The 22,753-nt window shown below is 44.0% G+C and overlaps 2 protein-coding genes across 15 annotated transcripts in view; one reads left to right on the top strand and one right to left on the bottom strand.

The window, feature by feature from the left end:
- Positions 1 to 114: 114 nt before the first annotated feature.
- Positions 115 to 10,216, bottom strand: DBR1 (debranching RNA lariats 1). Its single transcript, XM_030027280.2, has 8 exons — positions 9,981 to 10,216; positions 9,779 to 9,903; positions 9,599 to 9,679; positions 7,780 to 7,865; positions 6,322 to 6,546; positions 5,363 to 5,443; positions 3,576 to 3,721; positions 115 to 3,037 (listed from the first exon to the last, which is right to left on the bottom strand). Exons 1-8 carry the CDS (start codon positions 10,175 to 10,177, stop codon positions 2,359 to 2,361), a joined length of 1,620 nt encoding a protein of 539 aa, XP_029883140.1. The 5' UTR covers positions 10,178 to 10,216; the 3' UTR covers positions 115 to 2,358.
- Positions 10,217 to 10,362: 146 nt separating this feature from the next.
- The window catches only part of PPP2R3A (protein phosphatase 2 regulatory subunit B''alpha), a 65,937-nt gene continuing 53,546 nt past the window's right edge, over positions 10,363 to 22,753 (top strand). For 3 of the 14 annotated variants that reach the window (XM_041126430.1, XM_041126428.1, XM_041126423.1), the window contains exons 1-2: positions 13,772 to 13,816; positions 17,405 to 17,456. The gene's annotated coding sequence lies outside the window, so the exon portion shown is untranslated. Of the gene's footprint in view, positions 10,471 to 13,723; positions 13,817 to 16,091; positions 17,191 to 17,404; positions 17,515 to 18,066; positions 18,189 to 21,145; positions 22,655 to 22,753 lie in introns of those variants that run through there. The other 11 variants (XM_041126425.1, XM_041126419.1, XM_041126427.1 and 8 more) reach the window with 9 other exon arrangements.

Here is a 22,753-nt window from a genome sequence, read left to right as displayed (position 1 = left end):
TAAATCCGTAATGGATGAGAGCACAGTAGAGCTGGATACTTCAAACTGCAAAGTGGGTATGAACAACTACAAGAAAGGACACAGTAACTCTTATAGATCAGATATGATTCGTACTCAGAATTTTATGTTAAGTGTATTTACCAGCTGCACTCTGTCCAATGATGCTGAAATACTTCATTAAAAAAAAGAAATCTTTAGAGATTCAAAAAAATCAGTATTCTATCTTGTCAAAGTCTCCTGCTTTCTAGAAAGCCAAAATACATTTAAGCAGAACAGGGAGGAGGGGGGATGACACACAACAGAATAATTTGCCTTAAAAACATATGAAGTCAGTCTAAAAAGTCTGTTACATGAAACATACACCTTCCACTCCAGTTCACACAGAATTCGACAGCTGAATACCACACTCAGATTTCTTGGGAGACTTTTCAAGTTCGTAACACAATTTATACTTAAAATACTTTATTTCCATTATAGTCTTCAGATCATGAGGCAGGCTTAAGCTTTTAGCATTGCAGACCCAGGACCCTTAAAGATACTCAACTATCTTCAGTAATCTATCTGACAGTTCATCACAGCTACTTTAGATAACCTGAGGGTTACACCAAACACTTCCAATTTTTCATCACATCATACCACAGTTCTCTTTGGTAGGTGTTCTGACAGATGAGCAGGCAGAGAGACACAGGAGCAGTATTAAAGGGCCCAACTAATAATTTAGTAAACAAGATAGCGTCCTCTGGAAAAAAACGAGGACATTAATGGCATCAACCTACCAGTATAAAGCCATTAATCAGAACTGTGGAGAGCATTAATTTTGACATTTTCTAGCTCTTGAATACTTATATGCATTTAGTTTTCATGGTGAACTGATGACAGGAGAGGAACGAAGATGAATCCCAAAATGTGGAAGTGATTTTAAAGACGGAAGTCTTGACCATAAGATGCTTCCCTCCTATGTAACTCACACTCACCAATCCATTTCACTCATGGCTCCCTGTCCGGTTCCCTCTTCCTGTCAGGATGCTTTCTTCTCCACAGTGCCTGTGCCTTAGAGAAGTCAAAGCACACAGGAGCTTACCTCTGCTCTCAAGGGCAGCACAGTCAGGAGAAAGTCCTGCTCCACCTGGACTCCGAAAACTCAGCACAGAACGCCAGCAGAACTTGACTGTTAAGACTAATGAATCTAATGACATATGCCATAGTTCTTGAAAACACTGTCATTTTCATGACTTCAGGAAGTTTTGTTATCCTCACAGCCTCTTAGGCCAAAGGAGTGTAATTTTTTTGCTAATAATTCAGGGCAAACTAGAACAGTAAAAAGAAAACTTCCAAGGGGATCTATGTTCTGGCAACTCCTGTTCTCCCTCAGCTGAAGTTTATGAAGGTACTTTGGAAGATTCCAAACCCAGTTGTAAGAATTCAGCAATTTACACACTACTGAAAAGAAGTGACAGATGAAAACTTAGGCTAACGATAATGGTAGGCGTTATTGTCTCAAGCAACTTATAAACATCAACCACCTTATATGGAAATACAACACAGCCTTAATTAGTAAGAATTGAGACAATGATGATGTCCAAATGTAGGAAGCTGTTCATCCTAACCACTTGCATTTTAATTTTAAGACATAGTTCTCAAGTTTTAAGAAACAGCACACAAGTGAGTTTTTGAGAACAGAGATGCACTCTTCCATGGTCCCCATAAAACTGTCATGCTTCAAATTAAGAGACACGGTTCCCTATCAAAACTGTAATTAAAAGCCAATACTGGACAATACACATTTTTTTGTTTATGACCATGAAGTGTTTCTGTGGCATGAATATCACCAGAAACAAAAATCTTCACTCTTCTATTGCTGTTTTGTTACCATGGGAATTCTATATTCAAATTTAGTTCATGGAGTTATTGCATCTGCTACTTTATGTTAAAAGTTCAATATAAAACAAGACAAAAGGAATAAAATCAAATCATCTGGTCTTGCAAGTCAGACATCCTCTCACTTTGACTTAAGAGTTCTTTTCTTGTTATACAAGCTTGGTCAACTTGTGTAGCAGTAGAGCTGAAGATACATAGTATACCCTAATAACCAAGAACTAAAGCAAAATCAACGGATTATACATGAGCTTTAAATCCTTTGACAAAGTACTTTGTTGGAAAAGTCTGCTTCTGACTTAGATGTTTAATCCACATAAATCTTCTTCCCTGTGAGAGGTACATACAGCCTCCTCAGCTTAAGAAAGTAACATGAATAAGATCAAGTAACATTAAAAGCACGAGTAGTCCAGTCCACCACAGTTCTCACCACCTTCCCATAAAAAGGTACAGAGAGAACTTACTTATGTATCATATGAAGTATTATTCTGTTTTATCTTCATCCTCTGCAGCATAGATAGCTTGATTCCTTCTCTTAATTTTTTTAATGCCACTGTTTCCATTTTCATTACCACCAATGCGCTTTAATGGTCTCTCACTTAAGCTCTTCTCCTCCACCTGCTTACTCACACCAGATTTCTCCAGTTCCTCATTAGTAGAATCCATAGCATCATCAGACGATACTGCCATGGAATCTGGCATGATCCGGATGTCAGAAAAACTTGCAGAAAAATCAGGAGGATGATCAGGGGAAGGATCTACAGAACACGTACTCAAGTCTTCATCGCCACCTTCTTCATCCAGCATTATTTCATCTGGATTAATGGATGAAAGTCCAGAATTATCTGTATTATACTCACTGGGTTCCTCTGCTGACCCAGTACTGTCCATCTCCTCTTCCTCCTCCTCCTCTTCATATTCGCCTCGTACTGAGCCCTCTTCTTTAGCTTGCTGGATCCTGTCATTGATGTCAGTGAGGCCAAACTGGGCACAAAACTCAGTGGTCTGTGGATTGATGCTATGAACTGGTTCCATGTGTTTTTGGGGCTTGCTGGGATCATAACAAGCAGCTGTCAATGTGAAGTTACAAGGAATTTTGAGGTTATGATTCAGCTCTTCTAACACCTCTTTGATGGCTTCTTCTGTCACACTGTAATCCCACCTAAATAAATGTATAAAGTTAAAACAAGTGCAGCTAGTCAAAAGGTATTTCCTGTTCCCACTGCAAAGAGAAACTTTTAAAGATAGTCAATAAATTCATCTTACAACAGACACCTAATTTCTCAAATGATTTTTCAGGAAAGTATATTGCCTTTGGTCAATACTGAGATTCCCCTCTCCCCACCAAGTATTTCTGTATTATGTCAATCCATTCAATAAGCATGCACCCACCCACCCCCATAATCCAGCCTGATTTTCAGTCTCACAGTGTAACTAGCAAGATTATCAGCCACCATGTATTTTTGCCCCTCAAATGGTGGTATTTAAGTCAGCAAACCAAAATTAACTGCCTATGTAGAGCAGTAAAGAAGTTGTATGCTCTAGAGTACAGCTCTTGTCACCATCCCCTTTGTTTTCCAAGGCATTTAGCAAGACCTACAGGCATTATAGGCTGCAGAACAGAAAAATACAACTCTAAGACAAGATTACTTCCAGTCCAGCAAATTCACACTTTCCTCTCTACTTTGCAGGCAACTCACTTTGCATGGAGGCCGTTCTTTTCAGGCATATTCCATGAGCTCTGAGTCACATTAATGAGACTGTTGGTGGCCTTGAGGACTGCAATCCACTCAGCATCATATTCCAGCGAGTCACCTGCACTAGGATCATGCTCTATGTCTATTATCTGGTTAAAAAAAAAAAAACACAACAGAAAACAGATGAGGTGAGTTATTCTCTTGACACCAGTAACTGATTAAAAGTTTGAAGTGTTACTTGCATGGTACAGAGTTTCAATTAAGTTTCAAGTATACTGAGCTAGTGGTCTTAAACAAGTCGTCTCAAGTTAGCCCTACATAAAAGTTCACAGCAATAAGAGAGTAAGAGAGGACAATCAACAAAGGTAAAAAATGCATTTCTGTATTCTAGCTTACAGCAATAAAAAAGCAGAACACCCTCCTCCCTACTGCCAGCTACTGGACAGTTATGCAACTTAGAAACCAGAACTTGCCTACTCTTAAGTTCATGCTGCCTTCTAAGTATAAATGCATCAAGAATTGATAGCAACAGTTATTCTGCTGTATAAACATGCATTCTTAGCACAGCAATGAAATTAACATGAAATATTTTTAAACTCTTTCAACAGCTGATGAATAGAAATCCAAATCACTTTGTCTTCAGTGACATTAACCCGAATCAAACCATTCGGTTTAGCCAAACTGCACTAGTTAGGCTCTGTTTTTAAACATTCCATAAAGTAATTCAACCTCTTAAGGTATTTTTAGGTAAAAAAAAAAAAAAAAAAAAAAAAAAAAGATACACTTTAAACCAGAGCTACACACAGATGGATCATGATGCTGCTGGAGGTAGTACTACTCCTAATCAGTTTTGCTACAGGATTTTAAGTCTGGACTAGCACCCCAGCGTACCTTTGCATAGCAGAAGCCCACCCTCATACTCTCTCCCATCTTCAAAGGTAGCTACTATGGCAAATGGATCCCACCACATATCTAAAGGACAGATAATGAACCATCTTCCCTTTAAGTTGACAAATAAAAGCTACTTTAAAGTAAGACTACCAAAATACTTGGCTGCATTTGAAGAACACGCTGTCACCAGCTCCCTCTCATAGCGAAGGATTTCAGATTCATCCATTTGAGATTTTACAGATGGCACCCCAGACAGCATACACAGGCCACAGACATGAACATTGTTTTGCTCTTGGCAAATCAGTTTGGCACTCGTACTGAAAATTCCCACAATCTAGACCTCCTACTTGTCCACTGCCCTTCCTAGCCAAGATATGCAACAAACAAAGAGAAGCAAAGCCATTCTCTTAGGAAGTCGCACCAACTCCTGCTGGAATTCACAATACTGAAAGGAAATTACAGTACTCAACTTGGGACTTAATCCTGTCTGAATTAATGAATCCAGATCTGAAGGAAGAGGCACTAGCTGACACAAATTATGAAAGAAGAGCCTCAAGATGGGCTTTCTTCTTAGGTTTAACACTTGACCAAAAAAACACAAGAGGAGATTCAATTCAAGTTAAAGTAGAGCTACTCCTCCAATTAGGTCAAGTACTTGGTCTAAGGTGGAAGGAAATGGTAGGAATAAGCAAACGCTGCACCAGCATGACAGGACGCAAGGTCTGTGTATTTCAAGACAATATTACACAAAGACCATTCCACACATGCACCATTCCTAGTGTCTTTCCAATTCCTCCATTTATCAGAACTATTCTTCAGCTTATATCTAAGCATAGCACTTAGCAGTTCAGACAAGTGAAGTACTTAAAAAGTGAAAATCCACTGCACATGGCCATCACCTGCAGAAAGTCTCTGTGTGGTAGACATTTATCCAGAGCCAAAAACTTTGTTGCTTTTGGTAGCTCTTCTTTGGAGTTTGTCTAGGAAACAAATGGTGTTAACACAGTCATTAGCATTTCTATGAAATTTGACCATTCTAAACAAGTCACAGAGAGGGATTTAAAAGCATAATTTATACAGAAAAAGACTTTCTGAAATAGAAAATCAGCACGGGATTATAGGAAAGGGATGGAGGGACAAAGAGAAAGACAGACTTCACTGGAAGTCTAAGAGGAAACTGGATGCAAATGACAGCAAGATAAAGCAAGAGCCACACTTATCCTTAACCAAGGCAGCTGAGCACACCTAGGCTTGAAGCAAAAAGAAAAATTTTAACATAACTGAAAACAGACTTGTTGAGTCTAGAAGGTCTAGAGTTACATTTTTACAGCTAAGTAACTTGCAAATAGGAATAGCACGTCACACCACTTTCAGGAATAACTCAAACCAAGAGAAGTTTCAACCTACAGGGGCTGGTTTTTGGCTCTCTCCAGGCCACCAGACAACTCCACCTGCCAAGCCTTACTACAGGCATCCTCCCATCCCTGGTTAACCACTATCTTCTTTTCGGTCACTCCTCCATCACCTTGTTTTGAAGCCGTCTCCTTTCCCAATAAAGTCAGAAAGAGAGTGCTTTTCTAGAAACTTAAATTAAGAAGTTTCAGTTGCAGTAATGTTAGCTATTTCAAGCTGTCCCTGAAGAAGATTAGGTAGTTACACCACTGATTTATAACATCTCTTTAACTTACATAAGCTAGTAGTCTTAACACCACTTAACGTTTTCCGGCTTAAGCTGAGGTTTAATAACTGAGCAAAAACATTAAGAAGTTCCTTTTCTGGACATGACTACCTGTACTGGAATTCTAAAATGTGCTTGGAACACATATATTCTTGATTTCCCACCTCCCAGACACTTTACCTGGTGTTGCATGAAAGCTGCAAATTTAACGTGAAGATGTGCTGAGAACCAGTAAGTGGGTTTCAGATGTTGCAGAAGCTCTGAAGCAGCAGGGCTTCCTAATGTGTTGCTCTCCACTTCTTGACGGAAGAAGGATTTCATTTTAAGAAGCTGTTTCTTGTTTCCGTAGTGATATATGCTCCTTGGCCAGTCATGTGACATAAATATATCCATTGGTCGTTTTAACTGTCAAGCCAAAATGCATACAGTATAAACAAAACACAATACAGAAATTTCAAAATTACACAGCACAAGATGGAACATGTGTAACGTTCTACCCCAGATCAATACAGAGTTAGCTGTGACCAATAGCCTCGCTTTCAAAGCAAATAAGTATACCACTGAGCCCCATCTTTCAGGTGGGCTTTGAAGCTGTCAAGGGACTCTAGTGTCCATGGTTTGTACTACATTTTCTTGGGACAGTCAGCTGTGTTTTATATACACTGCCTTATAAAAGAGATCATATCATCACATTAAGTGTGAGACACTCAGAAGACGACTCTTAAAAATTACAGCTATGGAACAAGTTTTCTACCTACAAGCAAAGGTGTCTTTTCCCTCATTAAATTTTTAAAAGCTTTGTTTAAAAGGGATAATGGCTAAGCATGATATTCCTCCTCAAAGGAAGCACCCCTCAGAAGTCTAATCGATGCCTTAAGCATGTCTTGGTTCAATATTCAGCACATTTCCATCAGCTGTATCAGAACACGCTTCCAGATGACACCCAAGTCCAACTAATAAGAAACTTACAGTGAAATGCATCAAATTCATTACAATGACAGCAAAGCTTTGTCATATGTTCAGCATCGCCTACTGAACACTTAAGTGTGCAACTGCAACCTGAATAATTATTCACAAGCTGCTTATAAATACATGTATTCACACCACAACCTCAGCCAAACGGAGTAGCCCTTGTGACAAAACAGGAAATAGGCAATAGCTCAGAAATAAAGCTAATCTGTCTTTTGAATTTCTCGCCCTGAAGTCAAAAATACTTCAACCACAGGAATTTGGGATCAGCTTATTCAGCTGGTTCAATTTTGATTAAATAACTTTGTACCAACCAGCCTGCATGTTAGACAAGGTAGCATCCATCTTCCTAAAGCTAACATAAAGCTGGAACAGAGTGGTATAGCTACAGTACCTTCCATTCTGTGAATTTTATCCAATTAAAATAAAAAACAACACCAAAAAAACACTCCTGCCTGTGCCTGATTCAGATCAAGTTTGCACTGCTACGCAAAGCATTGGAGGAGATATTCAGCAGGAGCAACAGTGGAATAACACCCAGCATAAAGTGGCCTGTCCAGATTAGCTGGCAGTTGTTGGTAAAATTTGCTATCCAATAGCTTTAACATCTTACTTCTAAATTAATTAAAACTATTTACCACTGTTTAAAAAAATAGATTTTTCACTAACCTGCTTGAGTTTGAAGACTTCAATATTCCTCACATGGTAAGCACTTCTAATTGTCTGCTGGTTGTATGGTGGACACTCAAAGTGGCCTGAAACATTGAAAAAAAGAGTAGTTGCCTGAATCAATAGTTCCCTCCTAACACTGTTTGCAAGCTAGCTTCTTGGGGTCATATAGACACCTAGACCAATGCCAAATACAAGGCTGCCAATAATCAAAGGAGATACTGTATTTCCTTTGCACGACACTTACACCAACAGGCTGCTAACTTTTTATGTGCAAGACAAACACGTTCTAAAACTGTGTCTATAACAATGAGCATTGCTTCCTTTCTGTGTCCTACTTTCATAAATATAGAGAATACAGTAATTCAGTTGTGGAAACAAAACACAACAGTGACTCCAATGCTTAAAACCCAGGACCTGTCTGAAACAAGAAACTTTTGGCAGACCGATTTATGTGCTTAATTCCTGAATGAGGTTTTGTACCTCTCTGGCGAGGTAACACCCCTCATTACTTCCCCACAACCCTTACCTCTACAGCTACACTGCACAGCCATGTGCAACCACATGTATAGAGAGCTGTTTGCTGCACAGCTGTGAAACATATGCATCTAGTGATATCATGGCTACACATGCAAACATGCTGGCACAGCCAAAAAACATAAGGCAGACGGGAACAAGCAAAAGTTGGGCATCGACACAGCGAGAGCACAGAGCAAGCCTCCATGGTCAGTGATCAGAACCTAAGTTAGGACGTAACAACTCAGAAGGAGGCATAAACTAAATGACAACAAAGCACTGCATGAGATCTGACTCCTGACTCAGGCCACTGAGGCTGTGATTTTCTGTGTTACTTCAAGAGTTTTGCCACCAACCATGAAACTACAGCTTAACAGATCCAGCAGCAGCTTAAACATGCCTGTAACTGCCCACAGGCACCACAGACTCTGGAAGTGCAAACAGGCACCCTGTCAAAAGGGACATCGTCTCCAATTTTGCCTTGGGACAAGAAACCTGAATGCCTAGCAGAGCTCCTATGTACTCTTAAGAAAAAACAGAAAAGTTACTTTTTTAGTAGTTAGCATTATTGTCAAAAAAGTCTTATCTCCCACATGCAATATTCAAGCATACAAACTATATGCTTGATAACAACAAATTTAATTAGCATTGAGAGGTATTGGACAGAATCAGGTGTTCTAGAAAACTAGTCCAGTACTCTGCAGCTTGAAAGCCATCTGCAAAGCTTCTCCGAAGCAGTACGTTACTAAAGATAATATTACTGTACAGTAATTGCAAGAAAGAGACCACTACTTTATGTGTTGAGGAGATCAGAAAGACTAAACTATCTTCTATTTGCTGACACCAGGTATCATCTGTGACAAGATTTCTGTCCGCTCATGGAGACTCTTCCAAGGAAGAACTCATACATATAACCAAGAGGAACCAATCTCGAGATGTAGTGACAGTAAGCCCCAGCTCAGGACAGTACACTTGTACAGTATCACCCTTACAAATTGACTGTTTCACACAAGGAAAACTAAACAGTCTTGCATTGCACGCTAGAAGGACACCGCCATGGAAAAATCAAGACTGTTCCAACAACAACATTCAAAAGGCACACTGCTTCCTGCTGTGGTCGCCAGGCAGCTACCGACTCATCGACCACCTCCAGAAAAATCCACCTGTTGAGCCAAGAGAGGTTTCCAGCCTAAGGGTCGGTTCAGAGAAAAAGAGGCACAGCCAGACCCTTCCGCGACGGCTGGGGCCCAGTGCTCCCCCCCCGCACTTCCCACCCAGCCGGCCCCGCTCTCTCCCGCCATACCTTTCCGGTAGTCGTGAGATTTGAAGATGCCCGAGATGCCGCCGATCCTCACGCCGCGGAACCGCACCACGCCCGCGTAACCTAGGGGAGACGGGAGCGCGCCTCGTCACGCCGGGGCCGGGGCAGGGCGAGGGGCCGGGGGGCGAGGGGAGGCCGCCGGGAGCCGGCGGGGGACCCTACCCAGGTAGTAGATGTTGGGCGCCACCCACCCGCCGTAGGGCAGCTCCTGCAGGTGGTTGGAGGCCTCGTGGTTCCCGCCGATGAACACCGTGAGGACCGGGGCCTTCTTCTCGCCGGAGTAGTACCTGCGGAGACACGGCAGCTGCTGTAGCGGAGCTGGGCCGGGTCCCGGTGGGACAAGGCCGGGCCGGGCGGCGCTCACCGGTAGAAGGTCTGCATGTGGCGGTACTTGGCGGGCACGGCCATGCAACGCAGGTCCGCCTCGTTGCGCACGGCCTGGAAGTCGCCGCAGCAGAGCAGCAGGTCGGGCCGCACGTTGTGCCTCTGCTGCAGCAGCTCCAGCGTCTCGTACATCTTGTCCAAGGCGCCATGGCAGCAACCCGCCACCGCCACCTTCATCGCCGCCGCTCCTCCGCTGCGCAGGCGCCGCGCGCGCCTTCAACGTCACCGCCCACCGCCAGGGCGCCCGCGCGCTGGCGGAGCTGGGCTGGGGCCGGATCGGCAACCGCCGTCGCCGGGAGGCCGCTACGCCCCAGCCCGTCTCGCCGGCAGACGGCGACCCGGGGCGCACCTCACGCAGCGGCCGTGGCCAAGCGTGGCTGGGCCAGCCGAGGCCGCTCCAAGATTACCTGCGGTCAGCTCGGCCCGGGGGGGGCTGCCGCACTCCACACCTCTCCTCAGCACCCGTGGGGGTGAGTCGCGGCAGGCGGGACCTGAGCAACGGCTCCGCTTTGCTCTGGGGAGGAAAACTGTCACGGCGGTTAGCACAGCGGTCCGTAATAAATCAAAAAGGCCCGTCTCGCGCACACAGAGCGGAGTTTCACGAACTTGTAGTGCCTTTCGCAGTGGGGCGGGAGGCCCTGCAGAGGGTACGCAAGCTGCTTGAGGGGACGCTGCTCAGCTCCCCCCCTGCGCTACAGAAACCGCTGCGCACTTCTGCGCGCAGCCAGAGCCCGCAGAGTACGGCCCACGCCTCCTCTGCCAGCCTCGCAGGGAAGTGGCAAAAGCTTTACTTGTTTCTCGCCGGCATGGCACAAAGACCAGCAGCAAAGTGGCGGTGGAGCAGTGGCTGTGCACGCTTTTGCCTGACATTTGTGCCAATAAGAGACCAGCTCTGGGTTTGCAAAGGACATACCATCCCTGCAGTGCTTTTGTTCTGCCAGTCCAGCATCGGGCAAGCATATTTTTAGCGTAGTCAAGCGCTGGCTTCTTGCAAGTTCCTAACACGCAAGGACAGGAACGGTCAGTGAGTTTACCAGGGTGATGGCATACAAGGCAGGGTGAGAAACCCAGCATCTCTCCTTTTGCTTACAGACTGTCGGGCTCCCTCTTTTGGAGAGCACCCGTTTCCTCATTTTGAAGGGCAGTGAATTGGATCACAGGGTGGTACTTCTGTGTCATGTAATAAAACCGCTCCAGACTTTTTCCACTGTTTGGGTTTATTTTTAACAGTCTTGAGGGACTGAACAAAATTGCAAGAGCATAGTTAAGCATTAACTTGCTACTACTTACCCTGTAATCATGGAACCAAGCAGACATTCCTGTTCCCCTACGGTACCAAGTATTACATAATGGCCTCTCTTTTGATACTAAGAAAGTATGAGTGTTCTCTGATACATTTCATAATTTCACAATGTTGGGTTACTGTGTGTTCTTTGGGGCTCTCGTCCAAGCCCAGCTGAAGTGAAGGGGAAAGTTCCTCTAGCTTTCAAACCCCGCAAGTCTTCAGAGTAAAACCGCACACAAAAGTGTTCCTAGGTGCACTTAGCACTCTCACTAACTTCGCTGCGACTTAACCAGGGCGTAGTGTGAGAACTTGGTTAGTCCAACGTATTGCCAGGCAAGGCTTTCCAGCTTCTCTGGGGAAGAACAGCAGCCCCTCGCATTTGCCACGTCTCAGACTTCCTGAAAGGAAGCAGGTGAAAGACAGAAAAGGTCCACGAGTCCCTGGAAGATACCACCTTACCCAAGATACACCGTCTCAGGGGGCTTCCTGAGACCACCAGCAGATGCATCTCCTGTCTCCCCAAATTCATCCCCAGTCAGTCAAGGTAAGCTGATACTGTAATTGTCATTCCTGGGTTTGTTAGCCTGGGCTCATTTCTCATACTCCACGTGCCACTTACGCCAAGTGAACTGGTGCACAGTAAAGTCTATAAGGTTTTTTTACGTTCTAGCATTTTAGTATTTGTGCACTATTCACTATGCATCTCAACATCCCTAATTTAACTCCGGGTGTTCACTGAGTGAAACCGCTCTGAACTTTCCCCAGCAGTCAGACCACAAAGGGAGGCAGTCATGCTGCTGTTTACATGGTAAGTAGCAGCAAGTTAATGCTTAACTATGTTATTGTGATTTTGTTCAATCCTTCAAGACTGTTTAAAAAAACATGTGACCGAAGCACAGCTTTCTTCCACCACATGACTAACGCGTGCTTGGCTGTGGATTGGGCTTTGCAGTCACAGCCCCTTACCCTGATGTGCTTGTGCATGTCTCTTGTGTTTGGACATCCAGTCCTACAAAAGCAGACCCGCACTTCTCTGAAGTGACCGAATGCATGCACATCCTGTTGTTCGCGACAGGTGAAGGAACCGTGAGGCCAAGAACGGAAGAGTCACAAGAAACAGGCACAGATCAGTGGATTGTTTGGGTGGGAGGTATTTGCCCTTTTGGCTGTTGCCTGCCTGCACTGACCAGTAATGTTTTTCTTTTTCCTGAGCTAACTATGGTAATTTAGAGTCATGGAAGTAGTTCAGTTTTCCCTCCAGAGAAATAAGGAAGAATTAAAGGCACCCAAAGAGGCTGTGGATGACAGGGTTGTTTCCCTCATCTCTGAGAACAGAATGAGAGGGAGACTTTCCTGTCAAGTGCTTTCTAGTGCTTTTATAAGATACTAAAGGATTTCTAGCATGTTTAGAAGATACTAAAATGAAGAGGAACAGCAAAAGGGAGGCATCTGTAGCTGACTTCTGAGGCGGGGGTAGCATGGCTGAGAAGGGAGGTACAAGGGAGACAATGCATGTCTTCGTGAAGGGGAGGGAGATAAACCGGAAGGGGAGAGAAGTCTGGTGTGTTCCAGCTGAAATTTTGGGATGTCCCTGTAAGCCGTGAGAGAACATGGGGTAGCAGGTTGGTAAGCACGTGTGCGACTGAAGAAGAGGCTGCTGCAAGCAAAGAGGAATTCAAAGCTCCCTTAGAGAAAGACCCCATGAGGTTGGCCTGCTCATCACAAGGCTTACCCGCAGCAATGTTTTGGTGCCTTTGGGCACCTCCTCCCCCAGTATTGTGCCCGATTATTGCAACATAAAGACAGGACCTGTAATGCAGCAAAACACACTGCCCAGGCACAGCCCGCTGTGGGCCTAGCCACTGAGGCGTGACAGTCACCTTCCCCTTCCAGTTGCGCTTTGGCTCTTTTCCCTCTTAATTTTTACTTTTTCTCGGAGGCACCCATCACGCTGTTTTGCTGGAAGGCACGACTAATGGCCTCCAGCCAAAGAGGCCTGAAAACCCGCTGAAGCTAAGAGATGAAGCAACCGCGTTGCTGGATGTCTCTGAGCAGTTGAGTGAAAACAAAAACCACCGCCCACAACGCTGCGTCCTGCTGAACCGCAGGCCCGGGCCGGGCCGGGCCGGCCGGCGGTGAAGGACGCGGCGCTGAAGCGAGGGGCCCCCGCCGGCTCCTCACAGCAGGACCCGCAGGGCGGAGAGGGCGCGGCGGCTGTGAGGAGAGGGAGGGGGGGCGGCGCGTGCACGCGCGCGGAGGGGGGCGTTCTCCCCCCCCCCCTTCTCCTTCTCCCTCTCCCTCTCTTTCTCCTTCTCCCTCTCCCTCTCTCCCCTCAGCGCGGGCAGCGCCATTCCTCCGCCGCCCCCTCACAGCCCGGCCTCGACCTGCGCGCCCGGGGCCGCCCGCCTGCTCGCCGCGCCTCCGGGGCGGAGCCCCCCGCCGCGCGGAAGGGGCCGGCCGGGGCGGGCGGCAGAACGCGCCCGGCGGCGGGAGCGGCGGCGCCGGCATGGGACGGGGCGCTGCCCCGGCGGGTAGGTACGGCACGGCACCGTGAGGGGCCTGGGGTAGGGACCGCCGGGGGGCGGGCGGCGACGCGGAGGGGCGGTGGGGCCGCCACCGAGCGGCCGCCGGCTCAGGGCCCTGCGGCGGGGGCAGGTGCCGGGCGGGTCCCCGCGCCTTGTCTCTCGGTGGTGAACCGTCCCGCCGCCGGCGCGGAGTGCCTCGGGGATCGCGGTGCCGGCGCTGCCAGGGTCTGGGAGGGAACTGCGGGCCGAGCGGCCCGCGATGGGCTCTGGCGGGGAGCGGCGGTGGCGTCGGGGTGTGTCGGGGCGGGTGGCGGGGCAGTCGGGCAGAGCCGCCGTTGTGGGAGGCGGTGACTGAATGGAGTTACCGGGTAACGCACAGGGCGGAGAGGGAGGAAATACTTGTCGCATCGCACGCGTTTAAGTTGTGAAAACGAGTTCGACGTGGTGTTGTGGAGGCCGAGGCTATAAATTGTCTCAAAAGAGTTTTGACAAAGTGCTGAGAGGCATAGCGGCGTTTAAGCACGGTGATCTGGGTGTAGTTTCCAGTTCAGGATGGCCCGAAGCAGGTAGTTGTTGTAAAGCAGGAGGTTAACACCGGTGAAGGATCATCTCTAACTAGGCTGTTCGTTTTTTGTGAATGCTTGCCACTTGTCCCAGGACCCTGGGTAGCTGGACCTTTGATCTTCTTCAGTGCAGCTGTTAATATGTGGTCATGAAAATAGGATTTTTATCCCCCTCCCCCCCCCCCGAAGTATTTTTTCATGAGTGAGAAAGGGCACAGCTTTGGCTACAAGACTCCTTGGTTCACGGGCAGACAAATCCAAGATTAAGTTGGGCATAAACTTGTAAAACAGAGATGGAATAACTAATGGCATGATTTACTGAAGGACGTGTTCCTGCTGGAGTAATTCTCTCTGAAGGTCATCAGAAAGCACTGGTCTCAAGCAATGTAAATATTTTTAAGGCCGGGAGTAATTTTATTACCTCTGTTCTTCACACTGAAGAAGGAAGTCCTGGAAGACATGCTGTGTGTGCCCCCATCTTGCTTGTAAAGGCAGGCTAGAAGTGCAAAGGGAAGAATTCAAGAGAAGAGGCAAGTAGTCCCCAAGCTATTTGCTGTTGAAGTGCTGCCTGAAAGGCTAGGTACATTTTTCTTGGTGGTGGTCTCATGGCTTTACCTCATCTTATATGATCTGATGCCTGCTTCAGGAAATACGTTTTCCAAGCATTTACTTGAAATAGCTGTATCCTCTCTTGATTATTTCTTGTGAATCTCTCAAGCTTGGTAGGTCTGCTCTCACAGGTTATGTAGGGGGAAGTTATTTTTGTGAGAACTTTGAGGAAATTGTCAGTACTACTAGACTTCTCTCAGTTTTGTAAAATTACGTATTCAATGGCTGCTGGATTCTGAGAAGTTGAAGCAAGAGACAGTGGTGGTGTTTTTGTTTTTTTCAGCATTTATGTATATCTGGAAATGGTAACATTATATATCAGTTGAGACTGCTTTACATTTGACTTCATATAAAATAAAAAAGTTGAAGTTCCCTGATGGCACATAGCCAGTTTCCACTACCTAGACCTTTGCAACCACTGTCATGTGTCATATTATTTTGTACTCATAATTTGCACAGAGGTGCAGTGTTAAAGGTAGCTATGGGCAAAGTGCCCCAAGTTAAAGTTGACTGATGTGTGACTGCCAAATACTGCAGAGATTCACTGGTAAAGCATCCATTTCATTTGCTTCAGCTGCAGCCTGTGATGCACGTGATAAATATTGCGGCTCAGGCAGTTGAGAAATCTCTGTAGTGGAGCCCTGTGGTCTAACATTCACTGCTGGTAGCCCTGGAGGTGTAAATATGATGCTGGACAGTGGAATGTGGTTCTCCCCCCCCCTTTTTTTTTTTTTTTTTTTTTTTGTAAGGACCTTTCTCCATCTTTCCTGTGGCACTTCTCCCCCCCCCCCCCCCCCCCCCCCCCCGGCCTTGAATTACACAGAAAACCTGACTTTAAACAGTAACTCTGAACTTGGTATATCATGGTCCGGTACAGAGGTTGCTGTGCAGTCTCGCTTCACTACCTTTGTATAAATGTTTTCCAGTACTGTTTTTACTTAAATGTTTGCATACAGTTCTTCCCCATAAGACTAGGTTTTCTCCTGTTGGACAGAACTGAGCTTTTCTGAAGACTAAATTAGAGCTTAGAACCTCTGATCCAATTCTGGCAGAAACTGGACAGCAAAGTAGAACTGTGGGAGGAAGGGAATTGTCTCATTCATAATTAAGGTAGTTAAATGCTGTCTTAAAGAACTGGTTTCATGTGCATTATGGGACAAGCTTCTTCCACCAGACTTCACTGTTGTATTTCCTCTGCTGCTTATGTCCCTGGATCTGATTTGTGGAATTTCTGATGTACAACTGTAAGGGCAGTTGCAACTGAGCAGGCGCTGTGCTTCGAACATACAAAACACTCTGTAATGTCACATACTTAGGAAGATCAGCCCTTGAGCACCAAAACCTGATGTATTTTCCTTGCCACAATTCTGGCAGGGTAAAATGAGGATAATACTGGAAAAAAAGTTGATGTTTAAGTTGCATGTAAATACTATACTGATGGAGAAATTAATAATTCTGATTGCAGAATAGTGTATGAATAGGATGCAGGAAGAAATACCTGAGGTCACATATGTAACAAGCAAGCTTGTTAAAAATTACTTCATTTTAATGAATGTTCAGATTCATGAATGTGAACACTGTTGTTCACTCAAATTAGAATAAGGGAATCTTTACACTTACCTGGTTTTCTGGTTTTTGTGCATATCACTTGTCTCTTAATCTGCTTCTGTTTAAATACACAGGGAAAAAGAGAGAAATGAATGGAGGTTCCTTTTTTGTTTTGTAAAGCTCCCTGGGTTAGTAAAGATACAGGGGAAATGAATTCCTCTGTCTTACTGGGATGTCAGGCTAAAACACCCTTAATTTTCCTTGGTGCAGGAAAGGGGATAGAAAAGTTATGCTTCCTTAAATTATGTGTTGCTTTGATTACACTGATTTGTGCCTCTGCTGTGGCTTATCAAAGTCATAAGCAGTAAAAGCTGTAGCAGTGCCAAACTTCTTAAATGCTAGGACACGCTGCACCTTTTGGCATAATTTGTTACATTTCAACAGCTGCTCCTCTTCAGAGTGTGAGATGGAGGCTGGCAGGAATGGGCTTGTGGAAGGTATGACTGGTGGAAATGACTGCTTGCTTTTTACTCCTGTGATTATGCCTCAGAGGAGAAGATGGGCATGCAGCAGAGAAGCAGAGCATTTCTCCCCAGCTTGGCATTTCACTGTTCTCATTGCTGACCTACGGAAGAGCTATAGTACTCCAGCTGGGGCCAGGTATGGGCTGGGAACTGAGGTTACCTTGGAGAAATGGACTGTCACCTTAGACAAATGGAACTTTACCAAAATAAGTGAATAAAGAGCAGTACGATACAGATAAGACACAAAGAAGTCAGGACGGCAATGAGAAACGTGTAAGCTCTGAATAGATGGACAGTGAATGAAAAAAATTTCTGTTGTTATTAAATTAAAAATTTGTTTTACTCTGCAGATGACTAGCAGATGGCTAGTCTGCTACAGGAGAAATTTTACCTAACTTACAAGTAAGTTTCCAGGACTGATTTGGGGAATCTGTGGATTGTAACCTCAATATCAACAAAGGTTAGTGACTAAGGGAATGCCATCTTGGACACAACTCCTCCTTTGTTACCTTAACACTTTAATAAAAGCACTTTAATTTGTGTAAAGTAGTTGCATACTGTTCATACTAAATTAACTGATTCCAGGGAAAATAAATGTATCTTGCTAATATGAAATTATCTCTTTCCATATGAGGTTATAAACAGCTAAGAGACATATTACTTAATCAAGCTGGCTTTCTGACATCTGCTCTGAGCATTGCTAATTATGTGCTTCTGAAACTTGTTCACCTCTGGTGTTTTCTGGTTGGTCACCATATTTTTTGTCAGCATGACAAAGCTCAGTTAGGCTTATGCTTCCTACTTTTTTTTTTTTTCTTTTAACTCATGCCTTGCTAAGCTTCAACATGTATGTAACATGTATGTTAATGTGTTGGGGGCCTGCTAAATGAGCTAAGATTAAATGGTAGTTCTATACAGACATGGGGCTGGAACAATAATTAGTTGGCAAATTATTTATACTTAACAGATTGGTGTTACGTGGAAAAATTGTGTGAGCTTTTACTCTCTTGCTGTCTTATCTGTATAACTGGAAACCAGTCTCATGGGACATGAATTCCTGTCTGGTCAGTTTTAGTTCCAAGTCTCTGTGCAAAGGGAAAGTTGAAAAAAGCTTTTTCAGAAAAGCTGAAAAAGGTGAAATCTTTCTTGATATTATTAACTATCCTCCTCCCAAGCTGATACATAATGACAAGCTCCACAAGGCCCATATATTGGTTCTCCACAACAGAGTTTCTAGCATATTTGTGTTCAAGGACCCTGCGTGCTGGTGTTTGTGAAGGGTATAGCAGCACTGGAATATTAGATAACCCTGTGACTTAACCTGAAGGAATTACACTGAATAATACTGCATTCACTAACTGCAAGTCAGTATTTTAGAACAATGGCTTGGGGTCTAGTGCCAGGTTTATTTTTAAAAAACAGTGTAGACTATTGTTATTGATAACTAGCCCAAATCCTTTGAGTGTTGGGCTTGCTTTATGTTGCTGCTGTAAATGTGGAGAGGTTGTATTTAAGCTAGTGTTGGGGGATTTATTTTTTTTCTAGAGTAAATCTACTGAAATGGATTTCTTAATGTAAAAATTGACTTCTCCAAATCCATTCTGACTGCAAAGCAGTATTTATCATCCTGTCATGGTCAGTGATTCTCAAGGTCATGTCTACTTGGAAGCCTGCCTTGGTAAGTGCTCCCATTGCAGTGACCTTCATGGTTCACTGCAAGAATGCTGAAGTCCAGCTTCAGCTGGTAAAATTAGATGGTCTAAAGCTATTCGACAAGAAGGCACAAGAGACAAACAAGCAAGTATTCTGCTATTTCTCGATTTTCAGAAAGAGTTTAACAAAGTTCTTTGTTAATGCTTCTTGAAGGAAATTAACTGCCTTGGAGTAGGAGTATAGCTTTTTCAGTAATTAATACCTGGTTAAAGTGTAGAACTGTCAGCTTTTCTAGTGAATAGTAATCACTAATGGAATCCCAGGGGGATCTGTGTTCAGGCTTGTGTTGCTCAACATAGTTATAAATGATCTGGAAGAGAGGCTGAATAATGAAGTGACAGTATGTGCTGAAAATCACAAAATTAGGGTAGCAGAAACAAAAGGTGTCTGGAGTTGCAGAAGGTTGTCACAGTACTTGGTTGTAGGCAAGTGATTCTTGATACTAGTAGATATAAAATAACGTACACAGGGAGAAACAACTAACTGTCTATGAAGTGATGAGCTCTTAAGAATCTGTGCCATTCAGGAAAGGGAGCTTTTAAGTAATGCAGATAAAGCTCTGTGAAACTCTCTCAGCAGCAGTCAAAAAAAAAAAAAGGGGGCAAATAGAAATGACAGAGATCTCTAGGAAAAGGAGAGGGAGCAAAACAATGCCATGGTATAAATAAATCCATGGTATGTTCATGTAATGAATAACATGCCCCCCTCAAAGTTAGGGGCAGACATTCTCCCCTCTCCAAAGAGTTGTAAGATTAGGGAAGAACACAGAAGAGCATGACTGAAGCAGCTTTTGTAAAAAGAGTAACCAGATAAACTGGAGCTTAGCCTGGAAAATACACGATTGGAAGTAGGATGGATAAGAGGAGGGATTATGATAGCAATCTGCAACCATGGGAATATGAAGCAATAGTTCCCTGTTTATTTTGTCACCCGAACATGGCAAGAATTAAAGGGCATCAAGTGGTGCCCAAGCAAAAGGTGGTAACTTTTGTCAGAGGAAGTATTAAAACATGACCCTTTGATTCCCTGGAACCTTTCTGGGTCCATGGCATCCTTTGGTGAGATGTTTCACAGGTTTGCTGCATGTGTGCTTGTTTTAACCTGCTTCCCGTAGCACTGCTTGATTGCACTTGGTTCTTGTGTTCGAAGAGGAGGTGAGCAGTCAGACCCTATCTACCCTTTCCATGCCATTCATGATTTTGTAGAAGATTACAGTAGTCTTCCAAAGACATCTCTCTTCCTGTCTGAAATGCCTGCTCCTGCGCAGTCATTCCTCACAGACAAGCTGTTCAAGACCTTTGGATTGTTGTTGTTGCCCATCTCCTAACCTTTCCTCTGAGACTGTATGAAAATTTTGGTCTCTAAGAGCTAATACCTTTGTCTTGCATAGAGCGTTCTATCAGTAGCTCCCTGCACATTTTACAAAGGACAATAGTATCGTTTCCTTTTGAAGATAGGTAGCAAGAGGGTCAGAATGTATGAATTAACCCAGGTGGTTATGAGAGCAGACATTTAAGACTGTACTATCTGAAAATAGTGAGGCTTGGAAGGGGAAAGCATTATACAGTGATAATATTAATTTTTGAAAGGCAGTTCAAAAATTCATTTCTGGATGTGGTTCTCAACTGTTCTGGATATTTTACATGGTTTGGGTTCCTGGATCATAAAGTGTGTAGTTGAACCAGAAAAGCTTGTGAGAGGGGCAGTGGAAATGACCAAAGGTACAAAATGGCTTCTATACAAGAACTGAGTAAGTGAGGACTAATAATCCTGGAAGAGAGAAGGCAGAGGGATGAAGTGGAATTCTGTAAATTCAGGAATGCTGTGGACAATGTGCATACAGGTCTAGTGTTTGTGCTCTGTTTCAGTACAAGTTCCTGATATATTGAAGCTGGTGAGTGACAGAATTGAAAGGGGTGGTAGGTGGTAGAATGTCTTGTTGAAAGATGCTCTGGATGCAAAAAGTTTCTGTTGAATCTGGGGGATGCCCAAGCACATGGGAGGGAAAACTTTTGAAGGTTACTAAGTACACAGAAACTACATCCAGCTTTACAGTTCTCATGAGCTGAAAACAGTTGGAGGCCAGGAGAGTACTCCTAGGAAATATCATATATTTTTTTCTAATACTATTCCCTGAGCATTGGCATATAGCCAGTGTTGGAGACAGATACAGTTGTTCCTGTGTTCTTGTTTAATCATGAAGGATGGGTTTCATTTAATGTCGCTTGTCATCTCAAGATTAGATTGTTTTTTAAGCTCGGTGGGGTGATTTTCTTTTTGAGGTGCCTGCCTCTGCAGAGAGTACCTTAACAATTCATTTCTAAGTGGCTAGCTTAAATTAGATGAATCCCACCTCTTTTATATTTTTGTAAGAACAATAACAAATTACAGACAGAATTCAGGAAAGGACCATAGCAATGACTTTGAAGACATCTTTCTTCCAGACTCTCCCTAGCAATGCTGGAAAAGGCAAAGAGGTGGCTTGATTATAGTGTGTCAGTACTTGTAGGTGAGGAAATGCATCTTCCTGAAAGCTTTTTTTAAGTTAGCTTAAGAAAGCCTGATACCTGTTTGGTGGAACCTGATGTTGAACATACTCAAATTGGAAATCATGACCCCTTTTCTATAGTGCATCTAATTAAATATTGAAGTACTTGAGCAGATGAAGATATGTGCTCTGGTTTGACTAGGTCAGATCCTCTGACCTGGGTTCTGAGGGAAGTCAGGATTTGTAGGCATCACTGTCCATTGCAGTCTCTAAAGCATGAAATAGCTTGGTGCTAAAACATATTAAAACTAAACTCTGGATGCCTTGCCAGTGAAAGTGGTACAAGCACCTCTAATCCTAAAACTTTATAGGTGCAATTGTAAATCGTTTGTTTTACTATAGCTGAAATGTATGCCTGTGTGTCAAATTCCCTCTGGTCGTGAGGACTGAAAAGTTATCACAGCTGTAGTTCCCCTCTAAGTCCTAAGTACAGAAAAGTCCTTTTGGATTAACTATACATGCTGCCATTAAGGACATCAAAATGTTATAAGCTGTAAATATATAAGAAATACAGGACAAAAGAGCAACTTGGTTAGATTTTTTCCTTCTGAACGTCTTCAGTATAGAAGGAAAAATTACTGTCTTTAGTCTCCTGTTCATATGTAAATAGCTTTTTGTAGCATTTCTGCTGAATTCAGCAGTGGATTTGTTACCACAAAAATTTTTTACCACAGCTACTGCTGATATGATTCTATCATAGACAGAGCATCTGGTGATGTTTTTAATACTAGATTTTCAAAGATTTTTCAGTGACTGAATAGAAGGCTGTCTAACATTACTAGTGGTCATGTGAACCCTATCGATTCTGGCAATGGTTAACTGGGCCACTGAAGCAGCAACTACTTGGCTGTGTGATCAGAGACCCTTTGGATTTCGTGGAGTGTGGCTCAGTGTCAGCTCCTTTACGAGCTGCAGAACAGCTCTCTTAACTGAGTCACCTCATCTATTCTGATCTCCATCCTCAGAGTGTGCATTTGTGGTGTGCTTTTGACTCTTAAAGTTTACCATGTTCTGACTTGAGCCAGGCAGTAAGAAAAGTTACCATACACCTTAGGGTCTGCTACCATTCTGTAGTGGGTAGAAGTAGTGTGTAGAAGATCAATACTCTTCCCCCCTGCCCCACCCCCGCTATTATTTGACAAAGTACCAAAGATTGGCTGGAAGTTGTGCTTTGCAAGAAAACATTGCTTTGTGATTTGCCTGCTTTTGTCTCCTATAATCAATATATTTTGCTCCCAAATCTGCTTTGTTCAGTAAGCCGTAAACAAAAGTCAAGCATTTCTAAATAAGAGGATGCAGTTATATGCTGCTTTTTGGCACCAGAAGCTCCTCTAAGAGGGTAAGACCTGATACCTGATTACATAGCTAGGATGATACTTCTGAAACTGTTGATGATTGTCCAAATTGCAAAGCTGTTTTCTGTCTGTCTTTCTGTTTG

Source organism: Aquila chrysaetos, chromosome 10 (assembly GCF_900496995.4).
Source record: "Aquila chrysaetos chrysaetos chromosome 10, bAquChr1.4, whole genome shotgun sequence".
In the NCBI taxonomy this organism is placed as follows: Eukaryota; Metazoa; Chordata; class Aves; order Accipitriformes; family Accipitridae; genus Aquila; species Aquila chrysaetos.
The sequence above is the reverse complement of the archived record's forward strand: the minus strand, read 5'-3'. Positions and strand labels throughout refer to the sequence as shown.

Coding starts and splice junctions, on each gene's coding strand:
- DBR1 (XM_030027280.2), bottom strand. CDS start 10,177: ATGAAGGTGGCGGTGGCGGGTTGCTGCCATGGCGCCTTGGACAAGATG. Junction 9,680..9,778: donor GCCCAACATCTACTACCTGG/GTAGGGTCCCCC, acceptor CGTCTCCCCTAG/GTTACGCGGGCGTGGTGCGG. Junction 3,038..3,575: donor AAGAACGGCCTCCATGCAAA/GTGAGTTGCCTG, acceptor ACATTTATTTAG/GTGGGATTACAGTGTGACAG.